The 26,369-nt window shown below is 39.4% G+C and overlaps 2 protein-coding genes and 1 long non-coding RNA gene across 5 annotated transcripts; 1 reads left to right on the top strand and 2 right to left on the bottom strand.

Moving 5' to 3' along the window:
* Positions 1 to 1,526: 1,526 nt before the first annotated feature.
* hs2st1b (heparan sulfate 2-O-sulfotransferase 1b) lies at positions 1,527 to 11,807 on the bottom strand. The gene is made up of 7 exons (XM_051377096.1): positions 11,214 to 11,807; positions 8,355 to 8,593; positions 5,336 to 5,421; positions 4,815 to 4,953; positions 4,608 to 4,705; positions 2,891 to 3,048; positions 1,527 to 2,758 (listed from the first exon to the last, which is right to left on the bottom strand). The coding sequence occupies exons 1-7, from the start codon at positions 11,335 to 11,337 to the stop codon at positions 2,532 to 2,534; spliced, it is 1,071 nt and encodes a 356-aa protein (XP_051233056.1). The 5' UTR covers positions 11,338 to 11,807; the 3' UTR covers positions 1,527 to 2,531.
* Positions 11,808 to 11,863: 56 nt separating this feature from the next.
* On the top strand, positions 11,864 to 15,848 carry LOC127350450 (uncharacterized). The gene is made up of 3 exons (XR_007880569.1): positions 11,864 to 11,933; positions 14,905 to 14,977; positions 15,166 to 15,848. It is a non-coding gene; the product is annotated as an uncharacterized LOC127350450 (long non-coding RNA).
* A 3,240-nt stretch (positions 15,849 to 19,088) lies between these two features.
* Positions 19,089 to 23,705, bottom strand: LOC127350443 (claudin-18-like). 3 transcript variants are annotated; one of them, XM_051377097.1, is made up of 5 exons: positions 23,387 to 23,705; positions 20,990 to 21,154; positions 20,288 to 20,423; positions 20,093 to 20,206; positions 19,089 to 19,475 (listed from the first exon to the last, which is right to left on the bottom strand). In XM_051377097.1, exons 1-5 carry the CDS (start codon positions 23,604 to 23,606, stop codon positions 19,337 to 19,339), a joined length of 774 nt encoding a protein of 257 aa, XP_051233057.1. In that variant the 5' UTR covers positions 23,607 to 23,705; the 3' UTR covers positions 19,089 to 19,336. The 3 variants fall into 3 exon arrangements, with proteins under 3 accessions (XP_051233057.1, XP_051233058.1, XP_051233059.1); XM_051377098.1 differs by lacking the exon at positions 23,387 to 23,705 and adding an exon at positions 22,583 to 22,861; XM_051377099.1 differs by lacking the exon at positions 19,089 to 19,475 and having other exon boundaries at positions 20,074 to 20,206.
* Between the last annotated feature and the right edge of the window lie 2,664 nt (positions 23,706 to 26,369).

Raw genomic sequence — 26,369 nt, 5'->3', positions numbered from 1 at the left:
AAGGCTTAAAATATTCAGCCAGCACCGACACATCCCTAATCCAAAAAGTACAGTCTAATAGAAACTGTATGTATTATATAGCATGAACATTCGATTAATCGTTCAGTCAATATACAGAAAATGAATTGGCAACTATTTAGATCCTCAATTTATTGCTTAACTGAGAGATTGTTTTTGCTTTTCTTTTCATAGAATTGTAAACTGAGTATGTTTGAGTTTTAGACTGATGATATTTGAAGATGTCACACTGGGCTTAAGGAAACTGTGACCAGTGTTTTATTTATTTATTTTTTTTTTTTACTATTTCCAGACATTTTATGGACCATTCCATTCATTGAAAAATTATGCAATTGAGGTGAATTGTGGGAAATCTAGGATCTAGTGTGCTGGATGTTGACCCATTTTAAGGACTAAAAGTCAGAATGTTTTGCCCTGACCAGACTGAAATATCAATCCCTCCATCCAACAGTCCATCCAATATTTGTTGGTTGAAATTGATGAACGCTCTGGCGCCCAGATGATGAATCTTATTGACTTTGGTGAGCCCGACTTTTCTTCTAGCGCCACCATGACTCTGGACATTTTGGTTTTGAGTGAAATGTTTCTCCAACTGTTGGATGGATTGCCATAAAATTCCCTACACACATTCCTGTTCCCCCGAGGATGAACTGTAATGACCTTGATGATGGCTTAAGTTTTCATCTGAAACCATCAGCTGAACTTTGTGTTTAATGCTAAATAACTAAATGCTAAGATGCTAAATTGATATGGTTAACATTATACAGTATATGCTTTGCACCAGCATGTTAGCATTGACATTGTGGGCATGTTACTGTCGCATTTAATGAATACATTAAACTGAGTTATCTGGAAGCACGTGGGCCAACTGCACATAAGAGACATGAGATTATTTTGAAAGGTTTTTGTCTCATAAACGTTTGAGGAACATATGTCTCTGATAAAAGAACATACGATGTTTAATATTAATGTCAAATTCTTATCTGTGTCATCGGGGATTTTTCTATAATTAAGTGATAGCAATCTGTGAAGCTATAACTGTGCAGTGCTTGGACATGAATAATAATATTCATGCTGAACAAACATCAAACTTCCAGGCACAGATCTAACAAAAGATGCTATCAAGTTGCACTATGGGAAATGTAGGAACCAGGCATTTTGGAGCTTGATCATCTTCATATACAGTCTACGTGTTTGATCCATACACAGGACTACAGTCTCCCTGCCACAGTTTGGACCAATTTGTGTCTCAGTAAACAAGCAGGTCCTCTCCCAGGTCCTTCCCCCTTATGGAAGCACAATTTCAAAAGCTTTAAAAACCAGCTAATTCAGAATCCAACAGTGGTGCCATTAAAAACTGCCTCACAGTGATAACTAATGCAAGTGACAGTGTTCCAAGCTGCTTCCTGCTTGTCAGTGTCACCATGAGTAACAAGACACAAACACACACTCGACACAGGCAACAACTCTTGGTAGAGAATACAGTGAGAATAAAATGAGCCAAGAAATTTGCAGTCATGTATTTATGTTTAGGTTGTTAATGGGGTAAGTGTGAAACAGAAGAGAAAAGGGAACTGCAGTTCATCAGAATACACACAAAAAAGAGAAACATGATTGTGGGATCGTTGGAAACGAGTCCTAAACGTTGTAATAAAGGCACTATCAGTTCGACCTCCGGCTCCATCTTTTTCTGCTGAACATGAAAGCATGAACAAGTCACAGCTCTGGTAAACCCTGTACTCAAAACATTCGATTCATTTTTGATTGGTACTTTTCTCCAGCTGTGGTCCTTTCACTGGCTGAAACAGCGGCTATCAGTTGGACCGAAGATGCACAGCACTATCCCTGTCATAAAATACTGATGCAATGTGTTAAACGTCTAAAAAAAAAAAACATCTCAGCGGGGTAAAAAATTACTAGTCACGCACCAAAGGATGCTATGGTCCAATCTATTTTCTTCTGCTACCATTTGGTCCAAAAACATGTTCACTGCATGCTCATAAATGCAGCTCTGATCTTTTTGTTCTGTAACAGTTTTATCTTCTGTAACTATGTAAACAAGAATTTGTGCACCAATAACCTAGTGTATGTATAATACAAGCTGGATATCTTTCTCAGCTGATTCCCTTTCTCTAACCTGTCAGGGGCACAGAAAAACACATTTTAAATATGCTTTCAAACTGAGCCAAAAACAGAATGTTGTAAAATCACAGGCTGCTTGTGTTTGGGCTGTGAGATGTATCACTATTTCACCCTGCTCTGGGCTGGACTTCTGTCTCACAGTTCAGACCAACGCTCCTTTTCTCAACAGCTGCACCAGCAATAAAAAAAATTAGACACATTCTTCGTAGAAATTCCATCTGAAAGGGATTTTCTGAACTGTAGAGGTCAAAATTCTCAGAAAAAGCATTCAAGCGTTCACCAGCATCACTCGGTGAACCTGTGTCTTTTCCTGCCAGTGTAAATGACTTCTAAGTCCCTGTGCAGCCCGTGTCCCTTTCCTGGCTTCCCTTTTAGTTCACTTTGGGATAGATCTTTTCATAGAAGAAGCTCTGAGCCAGGATATAAAGTTCTCCATCCTTTTCCCTGACAGCGTGGGCACGCACAAACTGAAACTGTTCGAGTGCAAACTCATAAAACTCATTTTCAATTTTCCAGATGTCGGACTGCTGCAGCTTGGCTATTGTCTCTTTGGTGGGGGGCTTCTTTTCGGTGGTCTTTCGCAGATGGGACTTCTTTCCTGGAGGAACATAAGAAGATTTAATGAGTCTGTCAGTCTAGACAAGGCAGCGTTACGACAGTACAAAGCAACCTCACAACCAACAGAGAGGACAGAAAGTTGACAGTGGGGTGATGTGTGTTGTGTTGGTACCTGTTTTGTAGAGCTCTGTGGCCCCCTTGAAGAAGCGTGGCAGTGCTGCCTCCAGGATCATGATGAAGTCCTCCAGCTCTTCAGTCACTCCAACTAGCAGGTATTCATTCACCAGGTTGTATTTGGCCTGTTCCAGGGCCCATCTGCTGCCCGCATTCCTGCACACAAACCAGCACATAAAATATCAGTAAATCTGAGATCAATCGGTTGCTGTTTCTGCTGTGTCGGCCCTAATGTAGACTCTGTGCAGAACACATTCAATGATTTGCTTCTGATGTTACATGTCCCAAGTTTCACTATGTGCTGTAGTGCTGACCTATTTGGGGAATATCAATATGGCGAGTTAAACTGTAATTATTTTCTGTTGCAATTAGTTTGAGTTTTTGTGTTAGGGGACTACATTTAACAAGATTGCACCAAGCATAATCACAATATTATCTTGTTTCTGCAGTTGCTCATTGATGACTGGTTGGATAAAGACCTTTTTAAGACCAATATGAATTAAATTTAAGATCTATTTTACATCCATACTAGCAAAAAAGTATGAACAATATGAAAGAAAATCGGTCTTGGTTCCATCTGAGTTTCGTTTTATAGTTTTTACAGCATGATCAAAAGAATCTTTTTCCCAAAAACAGCAAAGTTAACTTCATTAATCCAATCCATTTTTTAAGACCTGTCAAAATCATATTTAAGGGCTAAAACTTCACATTATTGGGTTTGAGGGTTGAGGTATGTTTTCATTAGTGTAGAATCACCTTAAAATAAGAACTGCTGTTTTTATTACCTTTCTATCCACGTTTCTCCCTACAGACGAGGAGGGTGCCATGTTGAACAGCCATGTTTCCACGGTAGTTTCATGCTTTGTTGCAATCTGCAACTAGACCGGTAGATACAACTAAATCCTAACATCACACTCAGTGAATCCGATAAACTGAGATATAATCATGGCATTCAAAAGTGATGTAATATTTTGCAGTTGACGATGTTTTAGTTATCTGACCGACAAACCGATGATACAGCCGTCTGTTCTGCACCTTAAAGCTAGCCTCACAGAGCAACAGGAGTTCCTTTTTAACAGCTCCCAATCGGGACCTTCTCCTGTGTCGCAGGTGAAAAGGTTATTTTACTGCATCAGTAAGAAATGACTCCAAATGACTCCTTTGCTATTGCTGCTTTAATCTTAATCTGAACTTCATTTGTTGACTGTCTCCATCCTTCTAAAGTGGCGCAAGATAAATCCTGGGAGCCACCAGGATTTACTTTTGGCTGCCCCCTCCTGCCCCCAGCAGTGAAAGAAAAAAAAAAAAAAACCCCACTCCCATGAGATTTGCGCTGGGTCCCGCGGGATCCTAACCCGATGCAGCTCTCGAGTGCAGTGCTAAATCAGTAGAGTATTCTTCTAAACTGAGAAACTTAAAAGCATTATATGATGCTCGCATAAGTTAACTAAGAGATGTTGTTTATGAAGATAAAGATCTCTTACGAATAGCGAAAACACACAGCGTTTCTTCCTCCACACAACTATCTTTGCTAATGTAAATGAAATCAGCCACCTGCTTAAACTTTGACTTGCTGCTGCCTGTTGAGTCGCTGTTAATTGTGCGAGTTATTATTAGAACTGTGGCTCTTCCGATCTGAAAATTGCAAACAATTAATAACAAACGTTTACTGTGATTGTGTTCAGCGTGTGATGAGGCAGGTGCAGCCCACTCACCAGCACTCTGAATGGTGGCCGCAGAAGAAGGGGATCTGCAGCCAGAGCTTCTCAGGAGCACAGTCAGACCCCCCGGATGACACACACTCATCAAAGGTCTGAAAGACAACAGAGCCACTTGCTATCATACATTTATGTGCAGACAGACAATGGGCCTTCAAACAAAAGCTTTCTTTGAGTAAGACTGATGAGCTCTAAATAAAAGACCTTTTTGTCCCCTTGTTTCCTTCGTCGAAGACCTGGTCTGTAGTCGTCTCCAAAACGTAAGAAGTAGTAGTATGACACCAGGCGCTCAATGGGGTCCCGCACCACATTTATGTACATCGGCTTACCCTTCGCCCCATATCTAGACAAAAAGAAATGGGTTGACATATCTTTAAAGATTTTGTTTGCATTGAGCAGACACATCCAACACAGCAGGAATCTGCCACGCTTCTCCGCCTAATTAACAGTGTTTATTGCAGTAAAGAATCAGCCTTTCCATCAGTGAATGTGTGGCAGCATCAGGGAGTTAACAGGGTCTCTCTCACAGAGGAACACTTACACCATTAGGATAATTACCTGTGATCAGTGAAATGATAGTGTCAGGGGAGATAAGGACAACAATGCAATTAATCAACACTAAAGCACACGTTAGCAATCAATACATGACCTCCCTTTATCTGCTCTGCTAACTGTTTGTAACTAATCTGGTTATTAATGGTGTTACAGGAAATGAAGGGCTTTACTTTGAGAAGTCCAGATAAGCTACATGGCCGTGGTAGAAGCCGGGCTTCATCTCTCTCCATGAGGTGACATTCCTGACAAAGCGCACCTGTAGCCAAAGATAATGGAAACTAATTATGGAGCAGCAGATGCAAATGGAAAAACACAGCAACAACAGAAAACACACGGACAAGAAGTGAAAATGGATCGCTTCACTGATACAATTGTATGTATGTGCTCAGGAGACACTGACTCTTCCCATCTTCACACGGTCTAAAAGGCTGTAGTGAGTCTGTGCAGTGGACATCGTAGGAGAGGTTAAGTGAGAATGTATTGTATGGAAATCACATTGGATCGCAAAGCAGAGGCTCTCAACAGTTAACTTTTGCTTCAACCAAAACATAGACATGTGAATGCTATGCCCTGTGTTTATTCATACCAATGTAGCAAATGACAAACTATGATAAAATGTGTTATTGGGCTTAAAAAAGAGGTCTTTGAATTATCATAACACGCAGCTTATCCTACCAACAGTCGGGTTTCAGACAAAACACACACCTAGGTTTATGTAATATGAGTGGCCATGTTTCAACAGCTGTGTGATGTCTCATATACGTGTGACTAGAAAAAGAACACATTTCATCAGTTAACATCAAACAGAACCAATTTCCAGCCACTGCCCTTTGGTTGTGAATAGCCTTCTTACAGACCCGCACACCACCTCCATTTATTACTGTTATCTTTGACACACACTCTGCGGTCCGACAGAGTAAAAATAAGACAAAGTCAAACACACTGACCAGTTTTGGCTAAGCTCAATGCTATTATTGGACACACATGTGAATGTTCCTGTAGTAAAATGAGTTGGGCTCTGATGTGCCAGCGCATTGATTCGTTCCCGTCGTCTCTGTTTTATCCTGTGCAGAGGAAACAGACTGTTTGTGAGATGGAGGGGGGGCAGCCTGTTGTGAGATGGCAGACAGGATATTACCTTGGCTCCAGCAGCCAAAAATAACACGAGCATAGCTTTGAGGCATTTACACTGTGTCCTACAATGTACTGGCAGCAATATAAATGCAACCAGTGTAACAGGCTGCAATATGTGCTGATGCCTCACATTTTTTCTGGAGCTTATAAAACATGCACCCCGACTCAAACTTTGTTCTCCTGCTGTGGTTCCCTAGTGTGTGGCTTCTTCAAACTGAATTAGTTTATCCAGTTAATCAAAAGGCAGGGGTGAGCTTGTACTCAGTGTTGGGCAAGTTACTGAAAAAGAGTAATCAGTTTCTAGTTACTTCTCTCAAAAGTACTTTATTAATTACTGCTTGTAAAAGTAATTAATTAGTGAGGAGACTAACTTAAGCATTCATTTCAAATGTCTGCTCAAACTCTCTTATTAATGCACACAGCTGTCTATTATTTTAATGTAACTGTGGGACAAGGACAATGTATCTCGTTACTACTACTCCCAACCATCAGAGGGCAGCAACACCGTTTCTACCCGTGAGCTACACTTACTGTCTTCAGTAGAAGACACATATTACATTACATTATACATACAGAGCTTTGCAACAGTAGTGAGTTAAATAATCAGAGGACATTATTATTATAATACGATTATAATTATTAAATAATTATATGAACAGAAGGCAGGCACACATTTCCTGAACTGTCAGGTGACTTTAGATCAGAAAATGAAGGGGATGTGTTCAAACGCGCTGTGCTTTTATACCGTCTTCTGAAATATTAGAGGAATTATGTTAACGTTACTTCATAACACTACGCTACTCCCACACTGCTAATAACTCACTCAACCAACTTTCATTCCTGGGATCTAACCCAATTTATTCTTTGCCATTACGTTAATTGGGAAAACGAGCATGCTGAGATGGAAAAATGTTAAATCACTGCTAATAGACGAGAGCAGCCCACCCGGGCACTTGGCCTGGCCTTAGTGCAAGGCCCCCGCCCCCGTTTAGGTGACTGGTGGCAAATGCAAATTCCGAGGTTTTTGCCAATATAATAACATAAAACAAGAATATGGTATGGGTTTTTAGTTATCCTATCACATTCCTATGGCCAGCAAAGTCGTTATAAAGACGAAATAAAGAAAGTCGATGAGTGTCCTTTCAGTCTGTCTCCATCAAAGTGGGCGGATGAATCTCATATTTCTGACATCTGACACTGTTTGTCATTAAGACACTTCATCTTTCTGTTTTGGTCTTCCCTCCATTGTGACGTTACTGTAAACTAATCATATCGTTGTGCCGAAGCGGAAGTGCCGTTTCTGTTTATTAATCGACTTTTTACTACGAGCCGACCTTTCCTACATTACTTTACGCTGTTTTAGAAGGTTCGTTATTAGAAGATAGGTCAGCTCAGTTTATGTGATTATTAAGGTTAAAATACCCTTAGCTCCACGCTGTCAAATCAAACTCAAAACTTTAAAAGCAGGAGTTTAATTGTTGGGCCATATATTTTCACAATAAAAACTTTACACCATCACTAAGACTTCTTTCTGATTCTCTTCAATCTGCAGTTAGAATCAGCACGTCATTTACTCAGTAACAGTATTAACTAACCTGTGAAGTTAGCCACAGATGGACACATGCTGACTGACTGACTGATGGCCTAAAGCCACAGATCTCTTCTTTTACTGTCCTTCGCTCTTTGTATTAAAGGCAGATACATCCCAATGTTTCATGTTACAACCAGTGCAACTCGCAGCACTCTGTCCACAGCAAAGGTCTATTTTTAACTCCAGATTTTCAGTTGTGATGATCAAAGTGCCCACAAGCCTGTCATAAGAACAGCACCTGTTGTGCCAGCAGAGCACTCTTCTTCTTTGTTGTATTAAGTACAGTATTATTAGCATTATGGCAGAAATGTGCTCATGTGAGAGGTGGAACAAGTTTCTGTCTAGCAGCTTTTATTGGCTGGTATTTTCAGTTCAATTCTGACCCTTCATCTTTTGAATGATCTTGTTTTAATTTGCACCACATGCACATTGCATCTACATACAGCAATGGCTGATGGTCTCACCTGGTCTTGCAGAGACATGACAGGGTTGTTTTTGGTCGTATTGATGTGCAGGACGTGGAAGCGGTTCTTCCCACACAGGTCGTAGGCGATGTTCGTGAAGGACGTGCTGGCCGTCTTGGGCACTCGGTTGTAGATGATGACCATGTCGTCTTTGTCTGCTGGTGGTGACAATTCCCGCCCGGCATCTTTCCTGTGACGCTGCTCTACTTCAGCCACCTCGTGTCTGGCAATGGTACGCTCTGTACGGGCAGAAGATTACATTTACCATTAACAATCAGACACGTATGCCTTTGAAAAGAAATATAGCTCATTTTGATTGTTTGGTTGTTTGTGCCATCCTTTTCTTTAGTGAATCAATACAATCTTCAGTTTATATGATGTTGAACCTGCTGGCTGGATTTTAATGAGACACAAGTTAGTTGGCGCTTGTTATTCTCATTTGGCAGCACGCACAGCAGGTGTGAGGCCACAAACACAACAATGAAGACAAAGGTGCATCAGTTGTATAAATGAACAAGTAGTTTAGAATGTGAAGCCAGCGAGACTTGTGTTAGCATGCCTTAATTAAAGAAAACAACATAGACCTTCAAAACATCGAAACAAGTAATTAAGCTTTTGATGATAATATTGACAGGAGGCATAATTAAAAGTGTTTTCTCCCACTTCTTTTCTCCAACACAATGTTAATTAAAACCAATTACAGGAATGGCCTTGGACCGGCTGTGTGTCACTCAATGTGATGCAGGCCTCCTGCTGCCGTGGCAGCTCTTCAGTGTCTGACACCATGAGGAGACAGAAGCCATGCAGGGGGATTGTTAGGCTGCATTTGAAGGCAGATGGATGGTCTCTCTGCCTTTTTAATTTCCCTCTTCTTTAAGACATAATACAGTAAATGTGCAGGTGGTTAGTTACTCACTATCTTATGGTTGAAGGGACAGTCTACTCCAAATCTAAAATACATTTCTATTTTTCTTATTTTTCCTCTTGCAACAAGGTCTGTGGATTATCTTGGGTTCCATTATATTGGAGCATTAAGCTTCTTGTTTTGACACATGCCATGCACCACACAGTAATATATATGCATTGGCACACCTCATACCAGGCAACATTCAGCTTTATTTACTGTACAGTTTCTACAAGGATTAAATTAGTAGAGTGGAGTTCAGAACCAGTACTCTCATGTCTAGACTAACCTTGGTTTACACAAGTGTCTGCTTTAGTCTATTAAACCTGCGTTTGTATCACAGATTTGAAGTGAAAGGGCCCACTAGTGACCATTCTAGTAAGGCTGCCGGCTGTGGCTCAAAGGCAGAGTGGGTCGTCCACTAATCGGAAGGTTGTTGGTTCGATCCCCGGCTCCTCCCGCCATGTGTCGAAGTATCCTTGAGCAAGATACTGAACACCAAATTGCTCCCTATTCTGTGCATCGGTGTGTGAATGAGTTAGTTTCTGTTTGATACATACAGTATTTCCTAAACACTACAGGTCTGCTATACAGTAGATGTCCACTTTTAGGATCCAAAATGAAGAAGAAAAGCTACAGGTGAGAACATTTTTTTGTTTTTGGTTTGATGTGAGTCACAGGAACTCAATGCAGGTACAGGCATGTGTAATGCAGCTGGTTGGATGTGCCTGTTTGAACTTGAGTGAACACAGTTTTTGCATTGGTAGGGCTGCAACTAATGGTTATTTTTATAATCAATCAAATCAATAACTTTATAGATTTATCTATTAAATCATTTGGTAGAAAATAGTGAAAAATGTCCATCCAAGTGATGTCTTTCAATCTCCATATTTGAGATGCTGAAAACAGCATTTTCTCTCATTGTTTCATGAAAAATGACTAGTTGGCAATCATTTTTCTATTGATTGAATTGAATAATTGATTAGTCAACTACTCATTGCAGCTCAAACATATTGTGTAGTGTGATTATTTTTTGGGTCAAAACATGTATACCTCTGACATATCTTTGTGTTTGCTCTGTAAAGCTTTGCTGCATGATCACATGAACACGACTCATCTCAATTCATTGACTGGCTGTATTGTAAATTAAGTGATTAATGGATAAAACACATTTACTTTTATGTTATTATGTATATATTTTTTCCCCTATTCCTGCTCCCGGCCGCCCCGATCTTCCAAGCAATACCTTCTATCTGTCCCCGTACACATTTTAAATCCAGAGGTGAGCTGTTTCAGTTGCAGCTCCTAACCTTTGGAATAGCCTCCCCCCTTCCCATCAGATGTGCTGATTTAATGATTTATTTAAAGGGATTGCTAAAAACTCACTTTTATAGGTTAGCCTTTTTATAAATGCTGTTTGCCTTTACCTTGTTGTGTGTTATGCATATGTGTATATCTATTTCTGCTTGTATGTACATATGTGTGTATGTACTTGCATTTCACATGTGTTTTTATCTTTATTTATCTTTATCTGTGAAGCACTTTGTAACTGGGTGTTTTTAAAATGTGCTTTAGTCTTTTTTAACAACTGCTATTTTAAATAGTTGTTAGTCAAAACTAGTTGGAGAGAAGAAACCAACTCAGGAGTCATATAAAGTCAGATAAATGATGTATAAGCATATAAAACCAGGTAAACATTAGTTCAAGCGCTTTGTATTAATGTCCCAGGCCTCCCTCAACAGACTGAACTCAGTGTGGTGAGTGTAAACTGTTTCCTTCATATGCTCCAAGCACTAACACTATAATATATAGTGTATATATATACTACTCCAACCTTTTGCCAACAACATTTCCGACTGGAATATCATTTTAAAGACTCAAGCAGCACTTTGCATGAACACAACATCCATGCAGTAACCTGTTCTTACAGTTCAGCAGCTGTGTTTTGGTCTTACCGAGTCTGGCTCTTGACTCCTCCAGTCTCTGGATCTGGTTCTCAATAAACAGCATCGCCACTCCGAATGCCAAAAGAGCCAAAAGCTGGAACTTGGGCGGCATCGTGGTCCTTAAAAGCCCCATCAAACAACCAGAGGAAGCATGCCGCGGATAGCAGCAGCTAAACGGTGAAATGCCTCAGGTCCGCTGCTAATGACTAACCCAGAGAAGAAGTTTACACTGCCGACCAACTCATCTGAGTCGATTCACCTCAGCTACATGGAAATAAATGTCGCTCATGTTAGCTGTCCGGCGCCATTAACTAACGTTAGTTGATACATAACAGCCGTCCAACAGGATTAACTCAACGTTAACAACCTAACATTAGCTAGCCTCTCCGCTAACTATCATTATAAAGCCACGTAAAGCTCATGCTAACGTCATCATCTCGGTTTGTATTCTTTCAACTCCAGCGACAGCCTGCAGGGTCGAGCTAACGTTAGCTGCGTCCATTTAAAAGCTGGCGACCCCAAACTACATTACTGTAATGTACACAGTGCTTCATACGCTTGTTGCAGCAAGAACCATCATCAGCTTCATCATCTTCTTCTTCTGATTCTTCTGATTTTAATGGCGGTTGGCAAACGGTCTTGTAGGTGCATTACCGCCACCTGCTGGACTGGAAAAAAACAATTAACTCAATTCTCTATTATTCGCTGGTCGCACCGTACAGTCAACAGGTAAGCTAAAGTATTGATGAGTTCGTCTTTTAACAGGTTTGCTGGCTGAGCCAACAGGCTGACAGTTCTCATAAAATTATGACTTTATTCTTGTAATGTTACGACTTTATTCTCGTAGACTTAATATTATGACTTTATTCTCGTTATTTCCCCCTCCCAATTTTTTTTTCTCTCAGTATGGCCCTACTCCGTCGTAATTAAAGGATTATGTACTCTTCATTATTTTGTACCTTTGATCATATTTGCTGCGGTCTAATAATACATGTTTGACAGTTTTCGGTTTATTACAATTCAATTCAATTTTTTTCAATTCAGTTTTATTTGTATAGCGCCAATTCATAACAGAAGTTATCTCAGGACACTTTTCAAATAGAGCAGGTCTAGACCGAACTCTTTATAACATTAATTACAGAGACCCAACAGTACCACCATGAGCAAGACCTTGGTGACAGGGGCAAGGAAAAACTGCCTGTTAAAAGGCAGAAACCTAGGACAGATCCTTCGGCTCTAGGTGGGTGGTCGTCTGCCTCGACCAGTTGGGGTGAAAGAGAGAGAGAGAGAGAGAGAGAGAGAGAGAGAGAGAGAGAAAAGCACAAGAACTCCGGGGAAGAAGTGAAGTTAGTGCATAGTCCACTAGGATGCTTGCCTTTGATATGGGGTGTATGATTTTTTCCTGTGTGTCCTAGGACATTTCTTCCTTTGGGCTCCTGCTCTGTAATCCACCAATGTCTACATGTTTTTGTACATTGTGAAGATGTCTTCCAGTCCCAGTATTCATGACACTTTTGCTTATATGATCCTTTATGATTGTTTTAACTCTTCTGCTTTACTTAATGGTGCTTGCATGTAAATTTGCTGTCATTTATTTCTTATTTGTCAATATGTCCACCTTCTCATAGGCAATGACAGACATCTGACAGTAGTACATGAGACAGGTCAGGTCTGTGAAAATATCAGAATCTGCAAGACTCCACCGGCCTTTACGGAAACAACCAATCAGAGCCGAGAAAGATATAAAGACACTTTGGGTTGCTGGCTTGAAGATTTTACCTTGGCATACGGGCCTTTTATATTGGTATGTGTCATAAGTCACCTATAGGTCACATGTGACTGTTAGATAGTCAACCTATGATAAACTAAATCAGGCAGGCTCAGGTAATATTGAAGGCAATTTGTAAAAGTTTAGCTCAAGCAATGAGAATGTTTCCTCACACATTTTACAGAATGATAGTGATTTCAGAGGAACATATCTCTGATTAGAAGACAATGCATTGTGGTATTTCACCTTATAATAGAGCAGCTGATCTGAAACTCAATGTCCAATGACAGCACAGAGCAGTAGCAGGAAGAAGAAAAGCATGAACCCTGCTATCTAAACCACTGATTACAGTTATGTTATTCTCAAATAAGTGTACTTCCTCATCCACTGTGAGGAGGGAAGTGTGTTGAAATACTTAACTATATTATCAGAAAATTGGGGATGTATCAGGCAACCATAAGTTCTCTTCTAAATGTTTTGTGGATGTGAGATTGTGTCAGTCTCTGCTTTTTGAACACAGCTAGGTCAAACAGTGCAAGAGGTCACTGGATGTGACCTCCTGTGTAATAATAATAGGTGATAGAAAGGCTTTCATGTGTTGGGAAAAGTGATGATAATCAACTCTTTATTGTCTTTGCTGGTAATGAAATTCCTATTATATATATATATATCTACTACAAACCAGAGAAAATCCATGGGTCATTGAATGAAGCAAACAATACAATGTGATTTGCATATGGAAAACTAACAGCACTGTATTGTTTTTTTGTGGACATTGTCAGACCAAAACTCCACCAGCTTCCATCAGCGACAAACAGAAAGAAAGAGTAGGCTAACTAAAATGAAGACATGTGTCAGCAAGCTTTATTCACAGATTATCAATATAGTTATATAATTGATATAATGAATTTTTGATCTGGAATGAAAATAGACCTTTTCTATGTGGATTGTGCACTGATATGACTATGCAAATGTACATATAAATAATGTTTAATATTCTTTAACATGTTCAGTAATTTAACATTGCTGCTTGCCACAGTATTGTAAATCACAGCACACTGTGCTGGAGAAACGTTGCAGTGATACCAGTATATTACCACAAGCATTTTTTCTGTGTTATATAATAGAAAGTTTTCGTATCAGATAACATATACGCTGATAGGATACATCTGCAATAGGCCAATATCGGCCAACCAATATATCGGTTGAGCTCTAATTCATTCTGTGAACACTCCTTTAGCATAGTTTTCCAGATTATTAGTGATGCTGTTTTACCTTCCTATGTTATGTAAATGAAAAATATTATCAGACAATTTTTGCCTCTTTTTAGGCGGCAGGAGTGAAAATTAGTCATCCTCAACATTTGTTGTCTTATGGTTTCAGAATGATGAAGACAGTTGGAGAACAAGTAGATCTAAAATAGGATTTTGGCTCCACAAGGTGATTTTAGACCACTAGGTTTGGGATAAACCCCAAATGTTTGCACTTGTTATTTTGATCATCTAAACTGGTCCCATGTTTATGTTTTCACATAGTAATGTTCTAGTATTAGTATCTCATGCTGTAGCAAGCACACAAGTACAGGGGATTACCAACTGTGCAATGCAGGAACCAGGGCCTACATTTGTTATGTTTCAATTGGCATTTGGTCTTTTTTCCCCCGTACATTTGTTTGGGCATATGCACAACTAAAGACCAACATCAACTGAAATCTTAAAGGCTTTTAACCTGCAATATATATTTTGGCCACTTAGGGGCAGCAGAATCAAACCGTAATCCCAAAGAATATGCACTCCATGAACATGAAAAATATGGACTACCATCAGACTTACCTTTAAACACATTATCACAGCTGTGCAACCAATGCAGGCAGATTCAACCATAGTCAGGGCTTGTTGAAGTAAATTCTGTGTCTTTCTTATCTCCATGCAGGTCTTCCTACAGTGACTGAAGTGCTTTGTGGGATTTAAAGTGTTTATAGCAACTGAGCGATGACAGCGCAGATGTAAGAAACCAGGATTCATTGTTTTTATTTTAAACCACTCGAAAGGTTTGACTACTTAGCAAATGTATACAGTGAGTCTGACTGTGCTCTGCTTTTTTCATTGCCACCAAGCCCGTAGGAATTCAAAGTGATCTAACTCAAATTTCTTTTTTATTTTTAAAGTTTTTTTTATTGCCTTTATTTGATAGGGACAGCCGAAGATAGACAGGAGAGGGAGGCAGAGAGAGAGGATGACACGCAGCAAAGGGCCGCAGGTCGGATTCAAACCCTGGGCCGCTGCAGCAAGGACTCAGCCTCAGTATATGGGTTGCCAGCTCTACCCACTGAGCTAACTGGGAGTCCATCTAAATCAAATTTGACTTGAATTTTTGTTTTGTTAACAACCTGCAGATACTGGATGTGCAGCCAGTTTCCACAGAGGCTTTTAATCAGCTACATCACTGCAGTGGCCTTCCCCTGCCTGCTGATACTGTATAATTCCAGCATGCTGAGGCTGGTGGTGTTTAAGCTCTGGGGGCTGAGGAGAGGCAGTGGAGGTGATGAGAGCACCAGTGGCTGGAACAGAGAGTAAGGGACCAGGTTGTGGCCACAGTGCCAGTCCTCAGCTGTGTTCAGGGCTTACCTTGGGGGTTAGAAAACCTTCCCTCCGTGGGATCTGTCTTCTAAACTCAGAGCAGAGTCAGCATGTGCACCACCTTTCTTTGTCCTTCGCAGGTGTATTTATGTTCCGTGGCTTTGATCTGCAAGTCTCGATCTGACAATAAATCCAGAGTCTTAGAAAAATTGCCATGTCATATGTATTCATTAACTGACTACACTTCAAAGTAATCTGACCCAACCCTGAACCCCTGTCTATTTTCAGCTGTTACTATAATAAAGGCAATAAAAGCCCAAAAAATATGTACTCATTATGTTGAATGGCCCATCTCATCTCCGATTTATTATAATTAGCAAAACTTTTGTTTCTGGGTAGCTTAATCTAGAAGTCTGCAAACCTTCCAGACTTTTCAGAAGAATTATTGCATAGCGTTGGTTTTGTTTAGCAACCAGTTTTAGATTTATTCTCCTCTGTTGCCAAAAAAAAAAAAAGCTTTTCCACAGAACCATCTCTTTATCTGAGGCAGTGTGTGGCAATGTGTAAGCCCTCTTCTTTCCTCTCATACAAATCAAGCCCTCTCACACATGGATATGCTAATATGCTAATTGAGAAACATCTATTGAAACTGTATGGAATCATTATTTGCCAATGCAGATCTTCTGTCTAATCTGTTTTCCCTCGGTCCCAGGTTGAATGGGATTTGACATGAGACCGTCTATCTCTACTGTTGCCTGGCAGAAGTCAGACTCATTCTCCTCAAAACCTGCAGACTTTAGAGGAAAATATATACTACCGAGTATCACACAGACCAGTTCTCTTGTTTTTTGACCACAAAGGCTTAACAGTTTTGAACTATGATAGCACTGTACTTCATCCTCCTCCACTGCTCTTTAATGTGTTTTCTATTGTTACTGGAGAGATTAATGTGGCTAAGCTTGATGCGGCGTGTCCTAGCCTCCACCCACAACTGCCCAGCTCCATTGTTTCACTACTTACCTTCAGGGTCTGTTCTGCCTGAGCTGGAGCACAGCTGTTCCCTGAGCTCCACTCAATGACAACAGCACCTATAACCGTGTCACCTGTGTCACCTTAACTTGTCCCTCGCCGCTGCTAAGAGCTGACACTTTGCTACTGAGATACTGTAAGAACTGAGGGAGACTGAGGCAAAGATAAAAAACTAAAGCACAACAGCCTTCAGCTCTTTATTGTTGTATCTGACTCGATTATAGCCATTGCATAACTGACATATACTGTAACAACAGCACAAATAGGACGCTGTAATGCTAATCACTGAGACAATATGTGCTGTGAAGCAGTTGTATGATCAGTTTAAAATTGCATGCAGAATGTGAAACGTGTCAGTTTTAAAAATTGTGCAAGCAAAAGAGAAGCATTAAATCTGCATAATTGTTTGGGGCTAATGGGATAAGTGGTGGTGACTGTCAGGCTCACAAGTTTAAGACAAGTAAATTACACCACATAAATTTAATTGGAGTACAAAAAATGTTTTCATTTTGCACTCCTACGTAAAGGATGTGGAAAAGATCAACACAGTCTTGGTGATCTGTAAAAAGGAGGATAGTGAAAAGATGAAGAAGGGCATCGGGGATCTGATCATGCTTAACATGCACCACTAACAGTAAATCACTCAATCACACGTCTTACTTCACTAACAGAGCAGTGATGCATTTCTCAGTCAGTAGGTGGGGCCAGAGCTCCAAGGATGGTGATATATTAGCTGGGTCTACAAAGTCCAATCTTACCAGAAACATTACCAAGAAAGAGTGATTTTTTTCATCCGAATGTTAACTGGAACTCCTGCTGACAAAATCTAAGAAGTGATGGTCCCAAAGGTTGGTCTTGGTAAAGCTCAGTTCAACATGTGCAGTGAATCATATCATGCTTTTAGATCTCTTTCCAAAGCATAATTATATTAAGCAATAAAATAAAACTCTGAAGCCGAAAAGGAGCTTTAAAAGGTTTGTCACATTGTCTGAATGCAGAGCCATTACTTTGCAACAATTTAATTCAAACAATGAATGACTCACTGTTAGTGTGATTAAATGTTACCACCTACTTATTACTAATTGATTAATTATAATTAATTGTATTATCAAGAAATGTGATTTCATGCAAATTATCTAAACCCTTTTCTGCCTGTTCCCTGGGAAATAAAGACATATCCCAACGGACTACCAGAGACTGTGCTGCCCTATCAAAGACCAGTCCAGATCCATACAGAGCAGTGTCTGACCAATGAACGGGGCTGACATCAAAGATGCAGTGTCTATCTGAGGGGAGCCATTTACTATATTCTATTACCCTGAAACAACATGGCAATTATTTTATCATATGGTGCTGGAGGGCTGGAGATAACAGGTAACTACCACGGATTAACTGATGACCACTGCATTTTCTATTGATAACACTAATAGGATAAACAACAACACAATAATCAATATGGTTATTTATTTCAGATGTTTTGATTCTCTCTTTTATGATACGCACAAATTAAATTAACTTTTTCTGGTGAACATTGGTTGGTTTGGAATTTTCTCCTACATTTCTTTCATATTAAATATTTTCTGGTAAATGTTTTAACAGCATTCTGAAACAGTGATTGTCTTCACATACTCATATGTTTTTTTTATAGGTGTAACTATAGAGTTATCATTACATTACATATTACACATCATTATGAGGGCACACATCAGGATGGTGTTGCAGGTGCTATTTGTAGAAGCATTACCAAGTTACTGATTACAGTTCTGCTTCAGTATAAACACCTGGCTAGTTTCTAACTAGCGATTCAGTAAATTGGCTTACACCATTAAAACTAACAATGTGTCTTAGCTACCAAAGACTTTAGTAATATGTAAACTGTAATTAAGACTCATCCTCAGAGTTAATAGCAATGTACTATGTAAACGCACCTATAGCATCACAAGCTGTAACAGAACTGATAAAAAACAGTTTTAGTTGGTAAACTGTGTATTAAAATGACCAAACAGTCCTTTGTTAAAGTAGGTATGACTTTGTTTTATTTATATGTACATACACAGTGAAATACATTCAAATCTGACTAAGCTAACACAACCAACGTTATTTGGTCATTTAAGCTAACATAATTGGCACAATGTTCTGTAATTAAAGCTACATTGTTATTTTTGTGTTTTTTTTTTGTGAAATGTAATTTCTAACAAGTTCACTTAATTATTAAACAGCATTTTGATGTGTCCGGTGAATATATATTCTCTCCAGTTTAAACTGCGGCTATATTAGCAAGCTAATGTTACTGTTGTTGTCGGTGAAGTTAGCTACACAGCAGTTACACAGCAGTTACTGGGTGTAAATGTTTAGTGACAACTAATCTCTAGATGAGAAATAGTTTGTGTAACCCTTTTTAATTTAGTTATGTGTAACTCTACACCCATTTTGAACAGCCTTTAGGTTTCTAATTATTCATCTTCCTTTTGTGTAACATGGTGGTGGTGAATTTTGACTTCAACAAAATAAGAGTCACACTTCTTTATTTGGCAAAAAAAATAAATGAGAAAAACAAATCACAAAATGGCATTTCAAAATTAGGATTATATGATGCTAAAAAAAAAAAAAATAGACCTTAAATATTTCTGCCAAATTAAAGTACAGAGAAATAAAAAAAATAACCGCTCTTCCCATGAATGCAGGCAAACAAGTGAAAAACTCATCACAGAGCTGTAGAATATAAAAAAAGAGGTATCTATGAAAGTAAAATGATTCTACACGTAGTCAAATTTCTGGTTCTGCCTTCCGTCCATACTCTGGGCTCTGTAGGAGTCATTGTAGGCCGGACGGGGTCGGGTGTCAGACTTGTACATGGTGTGCTGAGAGGCGGCTTTGTAGGCCATCCCATCGTACCTGAAGAATATCAGGAAATAAGCAACTTTAAATAAAAAGTGAATCATCCAACTTCTAGACTCTCACTAACTCTGTTATCTCTGTGTAGTCCACCATTCACATTAATATAGTCAAAAACAATATGATTGAAAACTCATTACAAGGAATAGGTGGACCAGGAGAAGAATATAGGGACTTTTGTGTATCGTTTTGCAAGCAGCCTTGTAAGCACTCTGCATTATATATGCAGAGGAAAAAAAACATACCAAAGGATCTGCATTTACATTTTGCTGAGTATGTGTCCTTAAATTTGAAAGGAAGATTTTTACTGCCCACAGCATAACAAAAATATATGCAGGGTTTTCGCTTTATACTGTTGTTCAGCTTTGTCAGAAGCTAAGATTTCTGTCTTTAATTGCAGTGAACATACAATCTGCACTGGTATTTTGCATGTATCGCCTGCTTACTAGACATTTCTGTTGGATCTATTTAGCAGCTTACTCATCTCTGTTACTTTACTGTACAGGAGGAGAGAAGCTCTATCAAAGTTGCTGCTACCCCCACTGGTACTCTTAAAAGGTCAGAAAAGGTCACAGATACTACACAGTTATTGAGTCCTTCAGTGATATGGAACGTACCGTTGATTTTTCTCTGGAGTCATTCCACGGCAGGCCAGACACATCATGACACCTCCGATGAACAAGATAGCTCCGCCGATCCAGCCCACGAAAAGAGCAGGGCCAAAAGTGTACCTGAAAGAAGACAGTGGTTATAGGAACATACAACAGAGCGCTCTGGCAGACCTTAATCTCATCATCTTGATTTGACTTTACCTTGGGGTCAGAGATCCGGTAAGTCCACCAACACCGCCTCCATACGTATCGAACCCACTGCCGGCATATGTTGTGAACCGAAAACTTTGCACAATCAAGTTGGCAAAGGCCGACACCCCAGCGATGCCACAGACTCCTAAAAATGAAGAATCATCAGTCAGTCACTCCAGAAATTTGCCGGCTTTTTGGGGATTGTTGCGGCCTAATCTGCCAGATTCCACAGCAGCTTTTTTATTTGTGATGCATGTTGCAATGTTTTAAGACATTTTTTGCAATACAACTGCCTGAGAAAGTGAAAATTGCAAAAAATAGCTTATGATATTGTACTTTTTTTGTATAGCTCTGTTAAAATCTGAGGCAACTTGTTCCAGTGAGAATAAAATGGCCCTGTTAGGACAGGATGAATGTGAGATGTTTGCGTCACAAATGTCTGCATGGTCTGCATCTTCACAACTACAAGGAACAAGGAAGTGCGTCAGGTGACATATGACTCAATGTTTTGCGCCGGACACTACAATGATTCATCAAATATGCAGAGAAGTTGCGGTGATAGGACAGAATTACATGGTCACACAGCATTCCCAGGGATTGGTTGAATATGTGTTCATTGTTAGGATCGCAACTTCCTGGAGGGACTGATACGTGCAAAATGGTTTCACTGTCATAACAGAACTAGACTTTGTGAACAAAGCATTACTGCACCCGCAAGAAGGTTCAGGATCCCAGCTGTCAGAGTCATTGTGGCTTTGATGTTGTCCTCCATGTTCCCCATTTTCAAGCACTTCAGTGCAAATATGGCGATCAGGCAGCCGATGGCTCCGAGAACAATACCAACAATCATTAAGGCCCGGACGGCTTGGAGCAGAGCTGGAAGTCAAAGTTACACCATTTAAAAACATTCTCATCACATTATTTGCTCATAAAATTGATTTGCAACCTGTAAATGTAGAATGTTGGACAATAACATAAGTAGATTTACTCAGGTTCTGTAAGTAAGATTTATACTTCAACTCTTTCAGAGGAAAATATTTTTACTCCACTACATTTATTTGACAGCTACTAGTTACTTTGCGTTTTAAGATTTTCTGTACTAAACATACAATCATCAACAAATAAATGATGATGCATTTTCATCCATGAAACAAAAGGATGTAAGTCAAGTCAATCAAGACAATCTTTTATATACAATATGTAATAATATAACACAATATATAATTAATGCTTTTCAATTCTGTACTTGAATGCAGAACTTTATATTGTAAGTGTATTATTACTCTGTTATCACCTCTTTTACTAAGTAAAAGATCTAAGTGCTTATTCCAATGTGGAATAAATCAGAGCAGAGAAATTATTTATAATAATAAACTTTTTCAGCAATTAAAAACAACTAAAGATACAGCACGGGCAGCAGCTTCTCTATTTCCATAGAAGGTAAAAAAAATAAACCCTCAGTATTTTCTTTCATCAGCTATGGCAGGACAGTTATTATTTCTATATTCCACTGATGATATTTTCTGACTTACACAAGAAATATCCTCCCTTGTTGCTGATATATCATCTCTGATATATCACATATTACTAAGTTCTTCATCTTATTTCCATACAAAAGCAGTTCAACGAGTCATACAGGACAATAAAACAATAAATCAGAAAGACAAAACAGTACAAATACACACATACTGTATAAGAACAACAATGCTAGGGCACAAATAAATTACTTTCTGGGAGTGATAAAGGGTGAGAATATGCTTTAAAAGAGGCTCAGAGAGCTCAACGCTCATGGCATTCGTTTGCAATTAAATTAAAAAAAAGTAAAGTCAGACAAACAAAATTGCAGTTATGTTTTTTCCAGCAGCAGTGATATAAAACAAGGCACCATTTAATAAAGCCTATTGACCTAAATGCCATCTCTCAATGGCCTGAGATATTGTACCTGTATTATTCTAGACTTAAGCCTTTAAGACCTTATATACAATATGCTCTACACTACATTCAGCTGTTAAGTACAGAGTGTGGAAATGTACTTTACATTGTGTGACACTCTGGTAAAGCTTGTGCTTGCTCAGCTAAGCTTTGGATGTCTCATCAAATTTCCATTTGATTCCGGAGAGACACCATCTTTTCTGCAGTCGACTGCATTTTTATGCAGGGAGGGAGGATGGAGAAAATCTGCCCTAAAACCTCCCAAATATTCTAAAGTACCTTCCAAGGTCCTTTGGAAAATGTTCTCCTTAATCCAACATGTGGAGAAATATTCGATAAATGTCTCTTTCTCTCTAAGTGTAATTCTCTTACCTGGCAGCCCCAGTATGGTAAAATAAGGCCTGCACTGTGTTGTGCCATACGATGTCCCTACACACGAGTTCCATAACCCAGAATATGTGTAAAAATTTGTTACAACTGTAAAAGATCGGTCCTGCAAGCTCCACATGTCCATTGCCGTTGCAGCTGTTATTAAGAATTCCCCCAATGCAGACAACATAAATCCTATTAACTGAATCATTGAGGCAGCCATTTTAGATGTCCCGCTCAAACAAAGTTAACCAACCAGTGGGATGGAGGTAAAATGGCAGTGTCTGAGCTCCTGCTTATCATTATGTATGTTTCAACAAGGAACAGGTCTTATCAGATGTTTACCTAAAATGTTCATGAGTCTTTGTCCCAGTTTCGGGAAACGTTTGCAATGTGAATTTCCACCCCTTCGTAAGGAAGGGTGTGGTCTGACCTTCCATCATTATTTTCCCATCATTCTAAGGAAACGCAGAACTGAAATGGTTTGATATATATCATTCCTCTCAGTCCATTAATGTTTTTACCAGTGACAACTTGATGATATAACTGCTTATTTTATTTCCCCCCCAATAATGAACCAATATTCCAATTAAGTAACTGTATAATAGAACATAAAAATGCAGCCATAATGGCCTGTTTGCTTTAGATTCTGTAGAAGTGGCAATATAGTAATGTTTGGTGATTTCCTGCATTCAACCAACAAAATGATAAATATTTTTTATTTATTTATTTTTTTATTTTTTGTGGTTCTCTGTGGTATTTTCGTTGCTGTTGCTTCTGTGTTGCTAGTAATGAATAAAATCATACCTGGCAGTCCCAGAATGGTGAAATAGGGTCGGCACTCTGTGAAGCCAGAGCTCTGGCGGACACATGACCTCCACAGGCCCGAATACGAGAACACCGCCGTCACAGGGTTGTCAAAGAGGTCTTCCGTTGCCCACTGGTCCATCCCGGTCGCAGCAATTATTCCCGCCACCCCTAACAAACTCAGCAGGAAGCCCATCACCTGACAAAGAGTAGCTGCCATGGTGCTGTCTTTCTCAAACGCTCTGAATTCAAAAACGGCCTCTTTTCAGCACTGGGCTGTGTGTTTGAATATGATATCAGCAGGCGTGAAGTCGAGAAGGACTTCACCAGTGACCCTGCTTGTTTGCACACAGCCAGTTATGTACAGAAGTTGGGTGGAGCATATTAGTATCAGTTAAATAGGGTTAATGTTGCTTACTAGTTCTCTAACTACTAATTATACAGAGTCACTGTAATGATTTTTTTTATAGAAATAGTGTTTGTCCAAAACCTCTGGACAGTTATAATGACTGCTACTCCAGCTGTACAGCTGCTGCTGATGTGTTGGCAGAACTTAAACTAAACGTTAAATTCAGACTGTTACTGGTTGGAGCTGTTTTGAATTCAAGCCATCCAGCTTAAAGGCCCTGATAACCTATTTCCTCATCAGCTTGTGACTGTGAGCGATGGGGGTCCTCATGAACGCACAATTTTAAGTTCAGTTTTGGTTATTTCACATGAAAGAATTGTGTATTTGTTTTATTCTCTGCGTTCTCATCATTGTTTTTAATTAGCTGGAAAAATGATGTGTCACATACATCTGTGCACCAATCAGGATTAAGGAATATTTTAATCAAATTGTGATGACACTTGTAGGTCATGTGTTTAGGTTGCCTTGCCATAGTCAGGTAAATCTGATCAAACCACACCGGGAATGTTTGCTCTCTGGCAGAGAGTTAGAGTAATCACTCTTATATCTGTCAAATATAAGTCTACAGCCAGCAGCCAATTAGCTTAGCATAAAGACTGGAAACAAGGAAAATAGCTAGCATGGTTCTGTATGAAGGTAACAAATCCTCCTACCAGCCTCTTAAAGCTCGTTTGGGTTGAGGAAAAACACAAAAACAGGTAGAAAGGAGTTTTATGGGTTATGTGCCCAGCCGCTCCTTGTCTGGGACCAGTAACCTCCCGGAGCCTGGCTTGGTTATTTTGTTGAGTCTGACAACTGCTCAAAGCCAAGAAATGGCACACTGTAGGTGAATTGTTGTTTTCATACTTCGGTTTTTGTGTAGATTAAACAAATGAGGTGTGAACTTTACAGGTGCTGGAATACATATTTTGTTACCTTTGTAAAGAACCAGGCCGAGCTAACCGGCTGCTGGCTGCAGACCTTTATATTCTCATCTGACTCTCCACCAGGAAGTGGAAAAGCATGTTTCCCAAAATGTAAAACTATACCTTTAATACATTTCTATTTATCTTTAAGTGTTGCTTATTAGTCATGAATATGTAATGTTTTCGAGAAATAGCCTACCATAGGGGCTTTAAAAAAGCTGTTCTTGGCTGAATATCTTAAATTTAACAGTTATTCATGTTTCTTTATCTCCTGACATTAGACATACAGTCTTATTTCTTTATGGCTGACAAAACCATGCATATCAAGCATACTGTATCCTGTTTACAGCATCTTGGTTGAGTCACATCCTAATGATGGGGGAAACCTGAACATGATGGGATGGGCAGCCATGTGTCAATACCAGCCAGGATACTCAGGCATGGAAATATTTCCCCAATTTAAAGCTGTTTTTTTTCCTTTACAGTCTGACTACTTAGCAAAATTCCAAGGTAACTCAACATTGCACTGTTTTTATCCAGGATAACAAGATGTACAGAAGCACTCTGAAAAAAGGTTTTAATATGAGCTTCCATTCATGCCATTAAAATGCAACATCCTGATTCATTAATCCAGTGGTTCTAAAACTTTTTCTGGCATGCCCCCCTTCAAAAGCCAAAAAAAAGTCTACACCCCACAACTTGTATCAATCATTAACAATGACAGGGGAAGCAACTAATAAAAAAGGATCCAAGTTGAATTTTAGTGAAATAAAGGTCAGCACGATAGCATCAGCAAACTCTTGTTTGTTTATTTTCCCGACATAAATCACATTCATTCGACGTAGTTTCAGTCCATATTATTTCCTCTCGTCATCCATTCCCCCCCGCAGTGGCTGTATTCCCTCCAAGGGGGCCCGCCCCACAGTTTGACAACCACTACATTAAACAGAGCCAGTCCTGAAGTTTCTTAAAGTTTCAAAGTTTTCTTATTAGTTATTTTGGTGTTATCATGTACAAATGTGTAACTTAGACTAAACTGTTTTGTTTCTGAAACATTTGCACTTTGAATATTGCTCTGCAGTATGTGTCAGCCAGGCTGTGTTAAGCGATACTAGATGACACAGTTGTCGGGGTGGGTGCTCTGTATCGTTGTGCCACCAGCAGCCAGTCGGGCAAAAGTAAATACTGATATGATTGTAGTGAACTGAAACCAATTTGCCTGTGGCTGATATGTCGAGGAGAACATGCACAACACCGGGACTGAATCGAAACTGGGTTGGGGCCTTGTGCTGAGTAAAACACAACCTGCTGCTGAGTGTCTAATGAACACACAGGACTGTCCATTTGCTAAACTCAAGATTCAGTGTTATTCAGTGTCTCAGGGTGTGTGTAAAAGTTGTGTTATAGGTTTAGATATTTTCTCCACTTCATGAACAATAACACTTTTGATAGTTAAGTATGATAAACCTATTTTTTTTATTCCCTCCTAATGAAGTTAAACAATGTTTCTGACTGCTGTTGGTAAAATAAGCACTGCCAGACACAAATTATTCACTTTTAAACATGCTATGACATGACTCATTTATATTTATTTCACAAAATGTTACCAGAAGCTCAGTATTTACCCTCATTGCATTTACTAAATAAATAACTAATATTGCTGCTGCTG

The sequence above is a fragment of the Dicentrarchus labrax genome, unplaced genomic scaffold, assembly GCF_905237075.1.
Source record: "Dicentrarchus labrax unplaced genomic scaffold, dlabrax2021, whole genome shotgun sequence".
Lineage (NCBI taxonomy): Eukaryota > Metazoa > Chordata > Actinopteri > Moronidae > Dicentrarchus > Dicentrarchus labrax.
This window is presented reverse-complemented; position numbering and strand designations above follow the sequence as displayed.

Coding starts and splice junctions, on each gene's coding strand:
- hs2st1b (XM_051377096.1), bottom strand. CDS start 11,337: ATGGGGCTTTTAAGGACCACGATGCCGCCCAAGTTCCAGCTTTTGGCT. Junction 5,422..8,354: donor TCATGTCTCTGCAAGACCAG/GTGAGACCATCA, acceptor CTTTGGCTACAG/GTGCGCTTTGTCAGGAATGT. Junction 4,706..4,814: donor GGAAACAAGGGGACAAAAAG/GTCTTTTATTTA, acceptor GTTGTCTTTCAG/ACCTTTGATGAGTGTGTGTC.
- LOC127350443 (XM_051377097.1), bottom strand. CDS start 23,606: ATGGCAGCTACTCTTTGTCAGGTGATGGGCTTCCTGCTGAGTTTGTTA. Junction 21,155..23,386: donor CACCATTCTGGGACTGCCAG/GTATGATTTTAT, acceptor TTTGACTTCCAG/CTCTGCTCCAAGCCGTCCGG. Junction 20,207..20,287: donor ACCGGATCTCTGACCCCAAG/GTAAAGTCAAAT, acceptor GTCTTCTTTCAG/GTACACTTTTGGCCCTGCTC.